The sequence below is a fragment of the Carassius carassius genome, chromosome 6 (assembly GCF_963082965.1).
Source record: "Carassius carassius chromosome 6, fCarCar2.1, whole genome shotgun sequence".
Lineage (NCBI taxonomy): Eukaryota > Metazoa > Chordata > Actinopteri > Cypriniformes > Cyprinidae > Carassius > Carassius carassius.
Window position 1 is genome coordinate 35049432 of NC_081760.1, and position 13047 is coordinate 35062478.

General features: G+C 41.5%; 1 protein-coding gene and 3 long non-coding RNA genes across 4 annotated transcripts in view; 2 read left to right on the forward strand and 2 right to left on the reverse strand.

Annotated features, from left to right (window-relative positions):
* LOC132142762 (uncharacterized) overlaps positions 1 to 13047 on the forward strand; it is a 98921-nt gene that overhangs the window by 31996 nt on the left and 53878 nt on the right. The window lies entirely within an intron of this gene.
* LOC132142016 (uncharacterized) lies at positions 2011 to 2827 on the reverse strand. The gene is made up of 3 exons (XR_009434001.1): positions 2667 to 2827; positions 2320 to 2431; positions 2011 to 2169 (listed from the first exon to the last, which is right to left on the reverse strand). It is a non-coding gene; the product is annotated as an uncharacterized LOC132142016 (long non-coding RNA).
* On the reverse strand, positions 3334 to 3693 carry LOC132142017 (uncharacterized). Its single transcript, XR_009434002.1, has 2 exons — positions 3542 to 3693; positions 3334 to 3431 (listed from the first exon to the last, which is right to left on the reverse strand). It is a non-coding gene; the product is annotated as an uncharacterized LOC132142017 (long non-coding RNA).
* On the forward strand, positions 7908 to 9505 carry LOC132142018 (ladderlectin-like). Its single transcript, XM_059551660.1, has 5 exons — positions 7908 to 7965; positions 8077 to 8174; positions 8706 to 8840; positions 9079 to 9190; positions 9341 to 9505. Exons 1-5 carry the CDS (start codon positions 7908 to 7910, stop codon positions 9415 to 9417), a joined length of 480 nt encoding a protein of 159 aa, XP_059407643.1. The 3' UTR covers positions 9418 to 9505.

The following is a 13047-nucleotide window of genomic DNA, read 5'->3' on the forward strand; positions in this document are numbered from 1 at the left end:
TTCTTTGTTTTGGTTTATTCTAGGCACTGCTGGCCCGGGGCTGGGAGGCTAGCTGGCTAGTTTGGAGTATTACAGGTGGTGGTGCAGTTGTGTGGAGTGCAGTGCTGCTTGGATTCACCTCTCACTGTGTGTGTGTGTGCGTGTGTGTGTTACACGAATCCACAGATAGGGTCTTCACTCCATCTAGCCTGCCCCCCTGCCACTGGAAAGCCTGTGTCTTTTATTATTATTATTTTTGTTTATTCTTTTGTATTTTCAAATATTTTTATTTTGTCCAGTACACAGAGTTTCTGATTGTGACAGTGTTTGATGGTGACCTGACAATTGACATTGACTATCATTGATGTTTTAACTAATTATGGTGATTTGAATAAAGTCTTTGTACATTGTTCACACGCCTCTCTCAGCCTACGAACCTGTGTCCCTTATTTTTGGTTATTTCCCCGTTTCCTTACGGGGTGGCGTAGTCGGATTGTATTTGGGTGTGTTCAAACTTACTTGCAACGCCCCCCCCCCCCTTCTTCAGCACTGCCACATATATTCCAGTTTAATATGTTAAACAAATGTTTCTTATTTATCTCTCGCTCTCTCTAGAGTTGAAGCCTACAGCCATTCTATCCATGCAGCAACTGATGGAAAAGGGGTTCGCTTTGGTGCTGTTGTGTTGTCGCAAAAATGACATATACAGTACAGACCAAAAGTTTGGAAACATTACTATTTTTAATGTTTTTGAAAGAAGTTTCTTCTGCTCATCAAGCCTGCATTTATTTGATCAAAAATACAGAAAATAATATATTTAATATATTCTAATAATATATATTCTAATAAATTTTCTTTACTATCACTTTTTATCAATTTAACACATTCTTGCTGAATAAAAGTATTGATTTTATTTAAAAAGAAAAAAAATTACTGACCCCAAATTACTGACCAGTAGTGTATATTACAAAATATTTATTTTAAAAACAGCTTTTTTTTTTACTTTTTATTCAAAGTATCCTAAAAAAGTATCACATGTTCTGAAAAAATATTAAGCAGCAGAACTGTTTCCAACTTTGATAATGAATCATCATATTAGAATGATTTCTAAAGGATCATGTGATAATGATCCTAAAAATTCAGCTTTGCATCACGGAAATAAATGATAATTTAAAGTATAATAAATTTAAAAACAATATTATTTATTTTATTAAAATTAAATCACAATATTACATTTTTTCTGTATTTTTGATCAAATAAATGCAGGCTTGATAAGCAGAAGAAACTTTTCAAAAACATTAAAAATAGTAATGTTTCCAAACTTTTGGTCTGAACTGTATATATATATATAAACATTCTTGTGTCTTGTCTTGCCTCTCAACAACTTTTAAAATATCAGCTGTAATTTAGTGACTCCATACGCTGATTCCAACTTTAACTTACCTGATAATGAGCTAATTCACCTTAAGGAGGTTAATCAATATACTGTATAATTCAAGAGACTAAGACTTTTAAGGTTCTTCATTTTTTACAATTGTTTTACATCAATTTTACAAAATTGATATTTCATTTATATTTTGTGTAAAATCATGTTTAAATTTAAAATTGTGACTCAAGTGATGCTATATACAAAGTAACGTGACCGCAAACTAAACCAACAGGGTACTAGAAGTGCGGTCCTGAAACTTCAGCCATCATTATATCGTCCAGTACGGTAGGTGGCACGGTCACGAAAAACTAGGGTCCTAGAACTGCGGTCCTAGATCTGCAGCCTCCGGTTGTGCAGGAACATACTATTGGGTAGACGTCGGAACCAATGAATACAAACGTCACTGGTGTGGAGTCCCCCTGCGCTCACTATATTCCTTAAAGTGACATACTTGTCCGTATAAACTACTCACTTGACCCTACAAAGCCCATTAAACACAGGTCCCTTCCTTGACTTCCAGTTGGAACCAACCAAAGGGTCAGGTAAGGGTTTAAAAACCAACACACCCTCAAGAAAGAGACAAATTAAAACATACATGTGGGTAAAAGTCCACTTCAGTTTTATTTTTGCAGTGACTAACATCAATCCAAAAACCAAAGCCTCTCTGGTGATGGACAGACCAGATTAACAATCAGCAAGAGAAATCAAACAGATGAAACTGAGAGGAGTGGCACAGTCCAGATCATTCCAGCGTTGCTCAGCTGTGGAAATTCAGTTACATTCAGGAAGTTAGTCAGATAGGCTTTAGTGCAAACAGGAAGCCATAAGTGTAATAAAACGTAGAGGTCTGAAACCTTTACAAGTTTAATACCAAGGAGGTTGTTAAATAACCTCAGATATGGACATTTTACCTCCATAGGCCAGCTCCACACAATTTTCGGTTCCTCCATTATCATTTGGCTCACCAGTAAGCCAGTCACTGTAGTCAAACTTTGAGCCATCACTCCAAAACCAGACATTATTCTAAGAACGTTACATCAACATTACTGAACTTGTTGCCATATGCATCATTTTATCATCTCTTACAGTGGTAGGTTTACATGAACATCAGATTTCATTGCGTGTGAAACTCTGGTTTGTTGGGGCAGTGCAAACCAGCTTTTACTAAATGTGAACAAGCAACACTTATGGGTCACTCTAAATATGACAAATCCGACACTGGTTGGATTGAGATTTAAATGTAAATAAGACAGGTTACCTTAATTGCATCATGAGCACCAATCCAGGTTCGGGGCATGCCACTAGCACATTTTCTCAGAAAGGTCTTGAGGAAACCGCTAGTGCGTTTATCATGGACTGATGCAAGGTTTCCATCGAGCTCAAGGCACTTTTTCTGACAGGATGAAAAAAGGTTAAGTGCATTGCACTTCATTTAATGAAAGCTGAAAACAAACCCCATATACACCCCTTAAAATATAGGGGAGCATGACGCGGACTTTGAAAGATGCATGGCACAGAGATACAGGATTTGTTTGATCAGTAAACACTTGACCTCTGTAAAAAGACACCCTTGACCATGTAAAAAAAATTTTTAGAATTAGAGTAGAACTAACAGGGGATTTTTTTTTTCTCTTTTCGAGATCAAACCTGCAGTAAAAAAAAAAAAAAAGCTAATTGACTTTACTAAATTTTAATGGTAAGTGGTTGCAATCAATAAAACTTTAGCTATATTTAAATTTAACAAAGTAGTTTAAAATGTAGCTGAAATATATTGACCAACCACTTACCATATTTTTTTTTTTTAAAAAGTTCAATGTCAGTGTGCCTATATTTTTAGCATTAGTGTAAAACAGTTACAGTATGACTCATTACACAATTTGGGGCTTGCTCCTATGGTCATAGAATCTACAGAGAAGACAACTTGCCTCTGCTTCAGCCCATGGTTTCAAGTCACTGAAAAATTTAAAACATTGCATCCGGAATTTTTCCCAGCCAGTGGGACAGCTTTCATCATGCTGAAAATCTGCAGAGAAATATAAGCAGTTCTTACTAACTGATGAATAGAAAGCCAGAACAGTCATGGAGCAGAAAACTGTTATTAAAAAGAAAAGATTCAGCCCATTGTTCACTTACCTTTAGATTGGACTCCACTTACAGCCAAAGCAAGAATGAATACTGCAGAAATCCACATGCTGACACAGTTCTATTAACATCAATATTATGCAAAATAAATGTAAAGAACATGCATTGACAAGTTTTAACACACTAAGAATCAAAATACAGCAGAAAACTAAGGATGGCTGAAGCGAAACAGTCGTTCCGAAGCTTTGCGAGATCCCGAAGCGCAGATGTGTCGAAACACTGATCCGAAGCGTGATTCGAAACACCCATGTCACGTGACTATGACCAAACGAAGCCTCGAAGTGTTTCACTAATTGTTTCATCAGGTGTGGTCCGCCGAATCAGCGTTTGATTGGAACGGTCGGGAACAGACCACACAATCGCACATCTGTATAAAAGTGAAGTAAACGCATTTTGACCTCGTGGGTTTTTGTGAGAGGAGTTTGACTTTGAGATAGCGGATTTTTGGTGATATAGTGACATAGTGCGATTTGATTAGTTATAGGCAATTTAGACTTACATTTAAATTTACACAACACATTGACTGAGAGGCTAGAGACAGACAGAGTATACCTATAGTGACACATTAATAGATACATAGATATAAATATATATAGACAGCTAGATTAATAGATAGATACATATATAGATAGATTACAGATAAATATATAAATACATATATTATAGATAGATACATATATAGATAGATTATAGATACATATATAAATACATATATTATACATAGATACATATATAGATACATAGATTATAGATACATATCTAGATACATAGATCGATTCATATATAGATAGATAGATTTGGATAGATAGATCAAATGGAAGAGAAGAGATGCCGTACATCTGTGGTGTGGGAGCATTTAGAAACCCCAAATAAAGTGAGATGTGTTTATTGTGATCGGCAGCTAGCCTACTGCAACAATACATCATCCATGATGCGCCATTTGAGGAGCACTCATCCTGCCATTTTGCAGGGTGCAGAGGATGGCATTCCCCCTGTACCTAGGCCTGCTACTGACACTGCTGGGCCATCTAAGCAAGGTATGCATTGTTTGGGATATAATTATAATTGAAATATAATTACAACCTTTTGGGACACTGTTTATAAAGTTTATAAGTTATATAAAGTACTGATTATAAACACTGGAAGGTTTCCAAATAATGAACCAGTAGGCTATACTTTTAATAGATGTGCACTAATTGAAGCTGTATTTTTCCAATGTATTTGTCTGAAAGTATGTTTTGTCTTCTCTTTTAAAAGTCAGACAGAGGGAATTGGATGAGGCTCTTATAAACATGGTGGTGAAGGATCTGCAGCCCTTCACCATCGTGGACGATGAGGGATTCAGGGCATTTGTGAACAAGCTTGATCCAAGCTATGTCCTCCCATCCCGGAAGGTGCTTAAAATAATGGTCAGCGAAAAGTACAACAAAGCCAAGGAGAAGACAATGGAGGACCTACAAAAGGCAGAATTTGTTAGCCTTACAGCTGACATGTGGTCCTCCATTAATATGGATGGATATCTTGGTGTGACTTGCCATTACATAACACCAGAGGCAAAAATGGCAACTGTTGTACTGGGTGTAAGGAGGTTTTACCAAACCCACACAGCCCAGCATCTCATGGAGGCTAAAGCCTTGCTAATGGCTGAGTGGGGAATAACCTCCAAAGTTCAGTGCATGGTGACTGACAATGCATCTAACATGATCCTAAGTGCCCAGCTACTCCACCTTCGCCATGTCCCATGTTTTGCTCATACTTTAAATTTGATTGTGAAAAAGGCACTAGATCAAACCCCAGTCATCAATGAAATACGCCAGAAGGCCAGAAAGATAGTGGGGTTGTTCAGATCCAGCTGCAAAGCAAAGGACAAGCTTGTGGAGATGCAGAGCTTGATGGGAAGACCAACTCTGAAACTGATACAGGAGGTTGACACGAGATGGAACAGCACATTTGACATGCTACAGCGCTTGTATGACCAACGTGAACCAGTGGCTGCTGCACTTTCCAACTTAAACAATGATACTGCTCCCCTGTGAAAGTATTGATTATGACATTATTGAACAATCATTGTCAATACTGCAACCATTCAAACTCGCAACAACAGAGATGTCAGAGGAAAAGAGAGTGTCTGCTTCAAAGCTTATACCACTGTACAGGATGTTGCAGCACAAGCTTGCACAGAAAAAAGGAAATACAACGCAGGAATCAACTGTTCAATTAGGTAGGCCACAATGACCATACTACCCATGTGATTGGCCATAACTGTCATATTATTGTCATTATTATAAATATGTGTTTCTCCTGTTTTGGCTCATAGGCTCACATCTGCAAGAAGGTCTGCACTCCAGATGTGGAGGTTATGAGAGTTTTAGAGCCTTGGCACTGGCTACACTGCTGGACCCAAGGTTCAAAAATGTGGCATTTGGAAATGCTGCCAAAGCCCAGGAAACTGAAAAGCATATCACACTGGAGTGTGCTTCACTGATGCGTTCAAACACAAATCCTGGTGAGCAGTTTCAGTCTGTGTTATGTTATGTAATCTGAATCATGTAATATAATATATCCTTCATATATGCCGTCAGTTTAGGATTTGTTACTAATTGCTGTTTTCATTTTTATTCAGACATTTCTGTCAACATCACACCCATCATCATCATCACCATCACCATCAACATCAACACCAGTAGAAACACAGGACAGTTTATGGGAACTTTTTGATACTTGCATCCATCAAACCAAGATGATACACAATGCTACAGCTGATGCCACAGTGGAAGTGAAAAAATACATCAACGATGCGTATTTGCCCAGAACTCATGATCCACTAACTTACTGGAAAGAGAGAGCAGTAATCTTTCCTCATTTGTATGTCCTTGCAAAAAAATATCTTTGTTTGCCAGCAACAAGTGTCCCTTGTGAGAGGATTTTTTCAAAGGCTGGAGAAATTATCTGTAAAAAAAGAAGTAGGCTAAGTCCTTCCACAGCAGATAAATTAATATTTTTGAATAAAAATCTCTAAAAAAGTGAGACATTGTGGCTTGATTTCTTTTATTAATATTCATTTTTCATGACCAAAATAACATTATGCACAGTGAGGAGCCTATAGGTTACAAGCTTCACATATTAGAACATTATAATAATAAAAAAACAACACATTTTTTTAATGGCTCGTCAAGGTTGTTTCAGATCAACACCTGCAAGTGACCACTAGGTGTCACCGTTGAGACGGGTGTCGGATTGATTCGAAGCCTCGAAACAATATGGCACATTTGGTTCAACTGTTTCATTGGTTCACGAGGCCTCGATTTTGCCATCACTACAGAAAACCCTCTTACCAACGGACTCAAAATTCAACTAAGCACACTCTTAACACCCCCGATGTAGTTCTCTGATCAGTGCTTGCAATCAGCTTCATTTATACCCAGTTGCTCAGTCACAAACACTGGTTCAACACCAATGAAAGCTCTGTTAATCTATCAGTCCTTATTTGGTAAACAAGACCCTAGGGCTGCACGATTAATCGAACGATTGTGTTCTGTGATTAGTAGTAAATCTTCAGCACCTGCTTTCAGATTGAGCAGCATTTACTATACACAGAGCCATAGTTCTCTAACAAACTACACGAAATCCAACCCACTATGCAACTGCCAAAACATACTCTGTCAAAAAAAAAGAAATTTTGTGTGATTTACCATTTAGATTTTCTACTTAAATCAAATTAATCTAATTCAATATAATCTAGATTTAACTCTACATTAAATGTATACAACTGCCTAATTACATTAATTCAATGTATTTAAATTAATCCATTAACTAAATTAAATTTACAAATCTGCATCAGTCATGCAAACAGGCATTACATATGAAATGAATTCTGTCTTCCATGCATTATAAATGGTAATTCACACAAATTGTATTTTTTTTTTTGACAGAGTATGTTTTGGCAGTTGCATAGTGGGTTGGATTTCGTGTAGTTTGTTAGAGAACTATGGCTCTGTGTATAGTAAATGCTGCTCAATCTGAAAGCAGGTGCTGAAGATTTACTACTAATCACACAACACAATCGTTCGATTAATCGTGCAGCCCTAGGGTCTTGTTTACCAAATAAGGACTGATAGATTAACAGAGCTTTCATTGGTGTTGAACCAGTGTTTGTGACTGAGCAACTGGGTATAAATGAAGCTGATTGCAACCACTGATCAGAGAACTACATCGGGGGTGTTAGAGTGTGCTTAGTTGAGTTTTGAGTCCATTGGTAAGAGGGTTTTCTGCTGTATTTTGATTCTTAGTGTGTTAAAACTTGTCAATGCATGTTCTTTACATTTATTTTGGATGATGTAAATAGAACTGTGTCAGCATGTGGATTTCTGCAGTATTCATTCTTGCTTTGGTTGTAAGTGGAGTCCAATCTAAAGGTAAGTGAACAATGGGCTGAGTTTGTTCTTTTTAATAAGTTTTCTACTCTCTCATGACTGGTCAGGCTTCCTATTCATCAGTTAGTAAGAACTGCTTATATTTCTCTGCAGATTTTCAGCATGATGAAAGCTGTCCCACTGGCTGGGAAAAATTCCGGATGCAATGTTTTAAATATTTCAGTGACTTGAAACCATGGGCTGAGGCAGAGGCAAGTTGTCTTCTCTGTAGATGCTATGACCATAGGAGCAAGCCCCAAATTGTGTAATGAGTCATACTGTAACTGTTTTACACTTGTAATGCTAAAAATATAGGCACTGAAGTTAATTGAACTTTTTTTTTTTATGGTAAGTGGTTGGTCAATATAGTTCAGCTACATTTAAACAACTTTGTTAAATTTAAATATAGCTAAAGTTTTATTATTTGCAACCACTTACCATTAAAATTTAGTAAAGTCAATGAGGTGTTTTTATTTTTATTTTTTTTTGATCTCAAAAAGAAAAAAAAAAAATCTCCTGTTAGTTCTACTCTAATTCTACAAAAATGTTTTCTTTTTACATGGTCAAGGGTGTCTTTTAAAGAGGTCAAGTGTTTACTGATCAAACAAATCCTGTATCTCTGTGCCATGCATCTTTCAAAGTCCGCGTCATGCTCCCCTATATTTTAAGGGGTGTATATGGGGTTTGTTTTCAGCTTTCATTAAATGAAGTGCAATGCACTTAACCTTTTTTCATCCTGTCAGAAAAAGTGCCTTGAGCTCGATGGAAACCTTGCATCAGTCCATGATAAACGCACTAGCGGTTTCCTCAAGACCTTTCTGAGAAAATGTGCTAGTGGCATGCCCCGAACCTGGATTGGTGCTCATGATGCAATTAAGGTAACCTGTCTTCTCATTTACATTTAAATCTCAATCCAACCAGTGTTGGATTTGTCATATTTAGAGTGACCCATAAGTGTTGCTTGTTCACATTTAGTAAAAGCTGGTTTGCACTGCCCCAACAAACCAGAGTTTCACACGCAATGAAATCTGATGTTCATGTAAACCTACCACTGTAAGCGATGATAAAATGGTGGATATGGCAACAAGTTCAGTAATGTTGATGTAACGTTCTTAGAATAATGTCTGGTTTTGGAGTGATGGCTCAAAGTTTGACTACAGTGACTGGCTTACTGGTGAGCCAAATGATAATGGAGGAACCGAAAATTGTGTGGAGCTGGCCTATGGAGGTAAAATGTCCATATCTGAGGTTATTTAACAACCTCCTTGGTATTAAACTTGTAAAGGTTTCAGACCTCTACGTTTTATTACACTTATGGCTTCCTGTTTGCACTAAAGCCTATCTGACTAACTTCCTGAATGTAACTGAATTTCCACAGCTGAGCAACGCTGGAATGATCTGGACTGTGCCACTCCTCTCAGTTTCATCTGTTTGATTTCTCTTGCTGATTGTTAATCTGGTCTGTCCATCACCAGAGAGGCTTTGGTTTTTGGATCAATGTTAGTCACTGCAAAAATAAAACTGAAGTGGACTTTAACCCACATGTATGTTTTAATTTGTCTGTCTTGAGGGTGTGTTGGTTTTTAAACTTTAAACTAACCCTTTGGTTGGTTCCAACTGGAAGTCAAGGAAGGGACCTGTGTTTAATGGGCTTTGTAGGGTCAAGTGAGCAGTTTATACGGACAAGTATGTCACTATGTTTAAGGAATAGTGAGCGCAGGGGGACTCAACACCAGTGACGTTTGTATTCATTGGTTCAGACATCTACCAGGAGAGGGTGCAGCTAACATGCCACTTACTGTTTGACTTTATGGGAGGCCGTTTCAGCATAAAAACATTCCAGCATTACTCTAATTAGATTTTTACTAGTAACAATTCCAATTAGAGAGCTCTACAATTCCACTAGAGAGCTCTCTAATTCAATTGTTACTAGTAAAAATGTACTCTGTTACTAAACGTAACCTCGGTTCTCTCTAGAAGAGCGAACGAGTACTGCGTCTTAGCTAAGACGCTACGGGAAAAGTCTCTTTTCACGAAATACTGAAGCAAAAAATTATCCTTACTTTGTATTTTTGTAAAGCGCATTTGCAGCAGTACACAGCCATAGGCGAGACGGCTCGCTCGCTCATTGGCTTGTTCTGCGGCAACTGCACAGCCTATCGAGTGCAGGCTGATGCAACATCAGACCAATAAAGGCGCTTCGCGCCCTTCTTGCCACTTCCCGCCGAAACGGGTGTGGCCCAACCTATAAAAGGAGCTCGAAAAGGCTGACTCACCTGATTTATTTAATCGCCGAAGCGAACCAGAGTGAATCGTACGCACGGCAGAGAACGCAGTACTCGTTCGCTCTTCTAGAGAGAACCGAGGTTACGTTTAGTAACGGAGTACGTTCTCTTACGAGAGCTCTCTCGTACTGCGTCTTAGCTAAGACGCTACGGGAACCCGATGTTTTAAAACGCCGTGCGCGCAGGGATCACACACCAATAAACCTGAAGCAACATATATGACATCACACAGCCGAGGCAAGGCCTGACCAATGTGGCAATGCGGGTCTTACGCAATACTGCCCATATAACAGTCGGCAGCGCATAGCGCTCATGAATTCAGAATTCCCCTCAGGGCCCTGATTCTTCTATACCGACAGCAGCCTTGCTTGCAAGGCGGGAACCTCCAGGTTATAGAACCTGATAAATGTAGATGGCGAGGCCCAACCCGCCGCCATACATATATCCTGCAAGGAGATCCCAGTAGACCACGCCCACGACGAGGCGATGCCTCTTGTGGAGTGTGCTCTGACGCCCAACGGGCACTGAAGGCCCCTGGAAGCGTAAGCTAACGCTATGGCGTCAACTATCCATCTGGATAGAGTCTGTCTCGAAACAGCCATTCCTTTGGAACGTCCACCGAACGAGACAAATAGCTGCTCCGTCTCGAAAGGCAGCAGAGTGAGACACATAAGCTCTTAAAACCCTGACAGGGCAAAGAAGACTCGAGTCTCCATCCTCCCCTGACACCGGCAGGGCAGACAGGGCAATAACCTGAGCCCGAAACGGTGTGTTGAGGGATTTCGGCACATAACCGTGCCTAGGTTTGAGTATGACCCTTGAGTCATTGGGCCCAAACTCCAAGCACGACTGGCTCACCGAGAGCGTGTGCAAATCACCCACACGCTTCACAGAAGCGAGAGCCAACAAGAATACTGTCTTGAACGACAGATGCTGAAGGCTAACCGATTGGATAGGCTCAAAAGGGGGACCCTTCAAGGCCTCCAAAACCGCCGCGAGGTCCCACATAGGGACTGACGGAGGTCTGGGAGGATTTAGTCTCCTAGCTCCTCTGAGGAACCGGATGACAAAATCGTTCCTTCCTATTGACTGACCGGACGCCGTTTCAGAAAACGCCGCGATGGCCGCCACATAAACTTTTAGCGTGGATGGGGCTCTGCCCTTATCCAACAGCTCCTGTAGGAAGGAGAGGACCTCCGTCACCTCACAACTAAGGGGTGAATAACCTCGAGCTGTGCACCAGCTGGAGAACACCGACCACTTCGAGGCATACAGACGTCGTGTCGACGGAGCTCTAGCCTGAGTGATGGTATTTAGCACTCCCACTGCGAGATCAGCGGGTAACCGTTGAGTGCCCATACATGGAGGGACCACAACTCCGGTTGAGGGTGCCAAATCGAGCCCCTGGCCTGCGAGAGGAGATCTCTCCTCAACGGTACCGGCCATGGGGCGACATCTGCTAATTGCATCAAATCTGGGAACCATGGTTGGTTCTCTCACCCGTTCTATCACCTGCGGAAGGAGGGAGACGGGAGGGAACGCATAAAGCGGGCAGCACGGCCATTTCCGTGACAGCGCGCTTTCGTTCTTGGAAAAGAACGCGGGGCAGTGAGCGTTTTCGTGGGACGCAAAGAGGTCCACCTCCGCCATGCCAAATCTCTCCCACAATAGCCGAACTTTTTGCGGGTGTAGAGACCATTCGCCCGTAGGGACAGTGTCTCTGGACAGCCTGTCTGAACCCAGATTCTGCAGTCCAGGCACATGCACTGCTCTCAGCGAGCGCACGTTGCGTTGAGCCCAAATCAGGAGGCGTTCCGTCAGCCTGTACAGGTTTCGGGACCCAAGACCGCCCTGGCGATTTATGTAGGACACCACGGACATGTTGTCCGAACGGACTACGACGTGGTGATCCTTGATATGGGGACAAAAGCGCGTTCTCCACTGCCAGCATTTCCAGGCAGTTGATATGATGGAGCTTTTCCCGTTCTGACCATAGGCCAAAGGACGGTCTGCCTTCGAGCAGCGCTCCCCATCCCGAAGTGGAGGCGTCTGTCGACACCATTTTCACACTCGGGGAAGTCCCCAGGCTTACACCTGATCGGTACCAGCCGTTCGCTGTCCAAGGTGCTAGAGCCGCAACACAGCTCTGATCGACCTTGAAATGCAGCCGGCCAGACGCCCACGCTCTGCGCGGCACCCGAGCCTTCAGCCAGAACTGCAGGGGGTGCATGCGGAGCAGGCCCAGCCGCAGAACCGGAGATGCTGAGGCCATGAGACCCAGCATCTTTTGACAGTGTTTGAGCGACACAGTCGCGCCGCAGCGGAAAGAACTCGCTGCGCGCTGAATGCCCATCGTGCGCTGTGGTGACAGTCGCGCCGTCATGGAACACGAGTTCAGAACTATACCCAGAAACAGGATCGCCTGACTGGGGTTCAGCGAACTCTTCGCCCAATTGACACTGAGGCCGAGCTTCTCGAGGTGATCGAGTAAAACGGCCCTGTGGTCCACGAGCTCCGCTCGTGATTGGGCCAGAACCAGCCAGTCGTCCAAATAATTCAGCACTCGTATGCCTCTGAGTCTGAGAGGAGCGAGCGCTGCATCCATGCACCTCGTAAACGTACGAGGAGCTACGGACAAGCCGAATGGCAGGACTGCAAACTGGTATGCCTGGCCCTCGAAGGCGAATCTCAAAAACCGCCTGTGGTTTGACGCTATCTGTATTTGAAAATATGCGTCCTTCAGATCTATTGACATGAACCAGTCCCCTCCGCGAATCTGCGCGAGGAGCTTCCTGGTCGT

What these genes read in the sequence shown, in the direction of transcription:
- LOC132142018 (XM_059551660.1), top strand. Translation starts at nt 7,908, where the DNA reads ATGTGGATTTCTGCAGTATTCATTCTTGCTTTGGTTGTAAGTGGAGTC. An exon ending in AAGTGGAGTCCAATCTAAAG is followed by an intron (nt 7,966 to 8,076) that starts GTAAGTGAACAA and finishes ATTTCTCTGCAG; the next exon opens with ATTTTCAGCATGATGAAAGC. An exon ending in TGTGGAGCTGGCCTATGGAG is followed by an intron (nt 9,191 to 9,340) that starts GTAAAATGTCCA and finishes GAATTTCCACAG; the next exon opens with CTGAGCAACGCTGGAATGAT.